The sequence below is a fragment of the Eurypyga helias genome, unplaced genomic scaffold, assembly GCF_000690775.1.
Source record: "Eurypyga helias isolate BGI_N326 unplaced genomic scaffold, ASM69077v1 Scaffold6922, whole genome shotgun sequence".
NCBI lineage: Eukaryota > Metazoa > Chordata > Aves > Eurypygiformes > Eurypygidae > Eurypyga > Eurypyga helias.
The window spans coordinates 1-4,312 of record NW_010235202.1 but is presented as its reverse complement, the minus strand read 5'-3'; the positions used below and the strand labels follow the sequence as shown (position 1 = coordinate 4,312).

The following is a 4,312-nucleotide window of genomic DNA, read 5'->3' as shown; positions in this document are numbered from 1 at the left end:
GCTTGTAATGAGAAAGTTGGGAATAGAGGTGCATTGTCAGAAGCTGGAAAAGACCCTGACTAAAAACACCCACCTTATCAGTACTATTCTCAGGGCAGATCAAAAAAAACCCAGAGCTTCATACCAGCTACTGTGAAGAAAATTAACTGTCCTGATGAAAACCAGCACAGAACCACACCATTACATGTTCAGACATATGTGTATAGGGGCTCAAAGGTTGAGATAATGGGTCAGCAAAAATTCCCCAGCACTGCTGTACTAACCAATTGTTCTTTAAGGCTAGTATGTCAGTGTCACCCTCTGGGCTCTGCGTTAAGTTACAGTTGTTGACTTGTTTTTCTTTTTCCTTCAACAGACTGGATTTCTGCCCAATGTGTTCAAAGCCATGTCTCACCGACCCGCTGAATTCAGAGCTTTTTTTGCTTATTACAATGCAATTATGAACAAAGACACAGGTAAACCATACAACCACCTCAAAGCTGCCCTTCCCTCTCTAGATGCAAGAAGTTGCTAGAAATTACATTTTTGACATCATCAGATATATTGCTTCACCATGCCTTCTCCAAGCCCATAATAACAGCTGTCAGAGGCTGGAACTGCACAGCTGCTTCTGGTGTCACTCATATTGCATACAGCCTTATTCTCTGCAGCTTGTGGTTAGAAAGCAGCTCTTGAGCCAAGCGGTACTGCCTTGCTGCACTGTGCGGTGTGGCATGACAAAGAAAGGACAGGCTGCTGCCTAAGGGAAGGTTATCGTAGCCTAGCCGAAAGCTAAGTGTGCTGGAAGGCCAGGGAGAGGCAGTGCTTTCATGGGAAGGCTGCAGCTCCATACTACCACAGGGCCAGCCAGGAGTCTTGATTTCCCGGGGAAGAGGCAGATCCAAGACCAAGCCAGAAATTCATCCTGGGGGTCAGCCAGGTTCCAGACCAGCAGGGTTATGCAGTCAGGCATTGCAGCTGCAGACTGTCTCAGACGCAGTCTTGGCGAAGGGCCCAGCATAAAACAGCTTCCAAGGGAGGGGCTGGTCCTTGCTGAACCTGCCTGCAGCCCTTCCTTCACAACAATTTTTGGCAAAGCACTGCCTGCAAGCAGTGTGCAAAATTTGTATGAAGAAGGCTGTGCCCTCTGAGGCCTGGTGTGCTGTGAACTTTGAACCTGGGGTGTCTGTACCCTGTGGCAGCAGGGATTGGACTGAGATGCCAGCTGTGCACTTGGATGCCCATGCAGTAGGCAGCCTCTGAGTGCCCTGATGCAGAGATAGAGGGCTGGCTGTAGCAGTGCCATTGGGTAGGGCTGTAGGGAACTCTGCACGGCTCTGCAGCGTTTGAGGAAACAGTCTGAGGGCTGCCTGTTCCTCATGCTTCCCATGGTACAGGGCACCAAGGGGCCTGTTCTCATTGCTTTTGCTCTAAAGGTACATTAGTGAAACTAGAATTTTGTGAAACAAGCTGGCATGTGCAGACTGCTTGTCCTGCTTGTGGGAGACAAGGACTTGGGAGGAATGTCTTGGTGAGACCTGGAGGCAGTAAGGAATACAGTCTCGTGCCTCTCTCACATGCAGTCTCTGTGTGAAGCTCTCTGCTCTGCTTGTGCTGCTGAAGTGAAGCCATGCTTCTAGCTATATGACGGACTGTTTTTCTTTTCTTGTTCCCATGCTTCCTTTTTGACTTTAAGAGTAGGACTGTTTTGGATCCCACCCTCCTCAGCATCTCTCCAGCAGTATCAAGGCATTGCTGTCTTTGGCACTGAATCTGAGCAAGACGACTTCTCCTGAATCCTCTTTACCCAGGAGGCTTTAGTAGTGTCTGTCATGCTCTTAGTAGACACTGGTTTTATGGAAATATCTCCAAAGTCCAGTAAGGCAATAGCTTTTGTGGGGAGGAGGAGGGACTCTGACCATCCCTGTGAGGTTTAGTTTGGAAAAAAAAATGCTGCTAGTTAATTAAAAAAAAAGACAGAGAGTGCTGATACACAGACAGGTAAGTTCCTCAGATCCTTTGCACAGTCCTGTTGTGAAGCTGTGAAAATTACGAGGATTGATTCTGAGTATAACAAAGCACAGCATTCTTTTCCACAGCTTCGTCAGAGCAGTTACAGGGCTAGACATTCTGTAAGAGTTGTGGTTTGTCAGGTGGTCTCTAGAAGTTTTTAAAGCCCCAGTCCTAGGGTATCTCACTGTTCCTTCAGTTTTTTTGCTTTGTCTTCAAAAGCTGCCAATAATACTTGCCTGAAACCTGCTTAGTGGGTTTTAGAACCCTGCACTTTTCTGTAAAAGCAGCAGTAAAGCATCAGAGGGAGAACAGACACTACCATCCCTAGTCATTTGATCTGAGACATACATGGTGAAGTACCAGCTGAGCTTTCAACCTGGTGAGTAAGTAATTTTGCTCGTCTTGAGTTTTCCTGTTACGTAGATTTGTTGTTTTCATGTTGACCAAATTTCCTGTCCCTCATCCTAGTTAGGTGCCTTGTGAGCAACTATCCAGATAAATTGTTCACATGGTCATAGAATCACAGCATGGAAGGGACGTTTAAAGATCCGCTAGTCCTCACCCCCCTCAGCCATGGGCAAGGACATCTTTCACTTGATCAGGATGCTCAAAACCCTGTCCAACCTAGCCTTGAACACTTCAGGGATGGGGCACCCAGATCTTCTCTGGACAACCTATCCCTGTGTCTCACCATTCTCATCGTAAAACATGTCCAATCTAAACCTACCATCTTTCAGTTTAAAACCATTGCCCCTTGTCTTGTCACCTAGGAGCTTTGGTTACAGTGTCTTCCTGCATGTTCTCCAGAGGTCTGTCTGCTGGGCTTGTACTGCAGGCAGCTTGCACCTGGAGCCCTCCCCTCACTGATTCCCCAGTGGTATTTGCTGTGGTGGAGACCTTTAACAGCGGAGTGTGCCAAATCTCGGAGTGTGCCAAATCTCTCGCTGTCCCTGTAGGGCGACTGAGCAAGGCAGACAAAGAGCTTATAATTGTGGCTACGAGTGTTGTGAATAGATGTCCCTACTGCGTGGTTGCACATGGAGCACTTCATCGGATATATTCCAAGCAGCCAGCACTGGCTGACCAGGTCAGTGGGGTTACAACAGCGTGCACCCCACCTCTTTCGTGTGGTCCCTTGGGAGGTGGGAATGGTCCTCTCATGTATCTGCTTTCTCACCTGAAGTTTTGATCTTTAATCTGTATTTTGAACCTTTGATCTATGTGGTTCCCAGCAGTCTGGAGCAATTTTGACATGTCTGGGGCCTTAACTCAATATCTGGCTGCCAGGGGCTATTAGTGAGCAGTCAGGCCAGCCGTCAGTGGGGCAGGCCCTCGAGGTGGGGATCTGTGTATCCTCACCCACCTTCCAAGCAGGATGTGGGGAAGAATGGTTGACCTGCAGAGCATTCATCCTGCTGCTACATTCTTTGCTGTTTTGGTCTAGTCTGTGCAGGAACTTACTCCTGATGGGGAGCTGCAGCATCCTGGTGGCGCTGGGTCCTATTTCGAGAACTCCTCCTTAGTCTGCTCAGCAAAACTGCCACCATCCCCGAGATGGGAAGGATGGTAAAATAGAGGAGTGTGTTTATCTGATGGTAACCTGCCTTTCAACAGGTCATTGTGAACTGGAAACTGGCTGACCTGAGTGACCGGGACCTGGCCATGCTGGAGTTTGCGCTTGCAGTATGTCGAGCTGATAACATCACTGAAGACCATTTCCAGAAGCTGGAGAAACATGGTTTTGACCGTGAAGATGCATGGGACATAGGCATGATTTCTGCTTTTTTTGCTATGTCTAATCGCATAGCTCATTATATTGACCTACGCCCAAACAAGGAGTTCTACACCATGGGCAGGATGCCTCGTGGCAAGCCAGATGAAGGTGAGCATGCCTGACATGCTTCCCTGATGTCTGTGCATCTGAAAGATTGATCTAGCTCCCAATTCTCAAGTGACCGTGGCTCATTTCTGAATGTGTGAAAGGGTTAAAAAGTTAATACCAGATTGTAGCTGTGTGGGGTGGTGGGCTTCCCTTTCCGCAGCATTAGGGCTGATGCCAGCGTTGCTGTGTAGCTGGGAGGCGGCAGCAGTGGTCCTGGCACTGGCTGCGCAGTTAGCAAGCCCACCGAGTCTGGATGGAACTTGGCACGAGCGGTTCCCTGGCGCTCTGCCAGCTCCGCGGTGTGGGATCTAATATGCTTCGTTACGGCCCGGTGCTCTGTCCATACTCTTCCCGGCTGGCGGTTACCGGGGCCGCAGTGGCGGCGGGGCCGTTGCGGACACCCTAGACTCGCGGATGGCCGCTGCCCCGCAGAACGAG

General features: G+C 49.3%; 1 protein-coding gene across 1 annotated transcript; it reads left to right on the top strand.

Annotated features, from left to right (window-relative positions):
- Nucleotides 1-355: 355 nt before the first annotated feature.
- LOC104503252 lies at nt 356-3,874 on the top strand (the record flags this gene model as incomplete). The annotated part of the gene is made up of 3 exons (XM_010146660.1): nt 356-455; nt 2,949-3,079; nt 3,607-3,874. Coding segments are annotated over 3 exons (499 nt in total), but the record flags the coding sequence as incomplete, so codon positions are not given.
- Between the last annotated feature and the right edge of the window lie 438 nt (nt 3,875-4,312).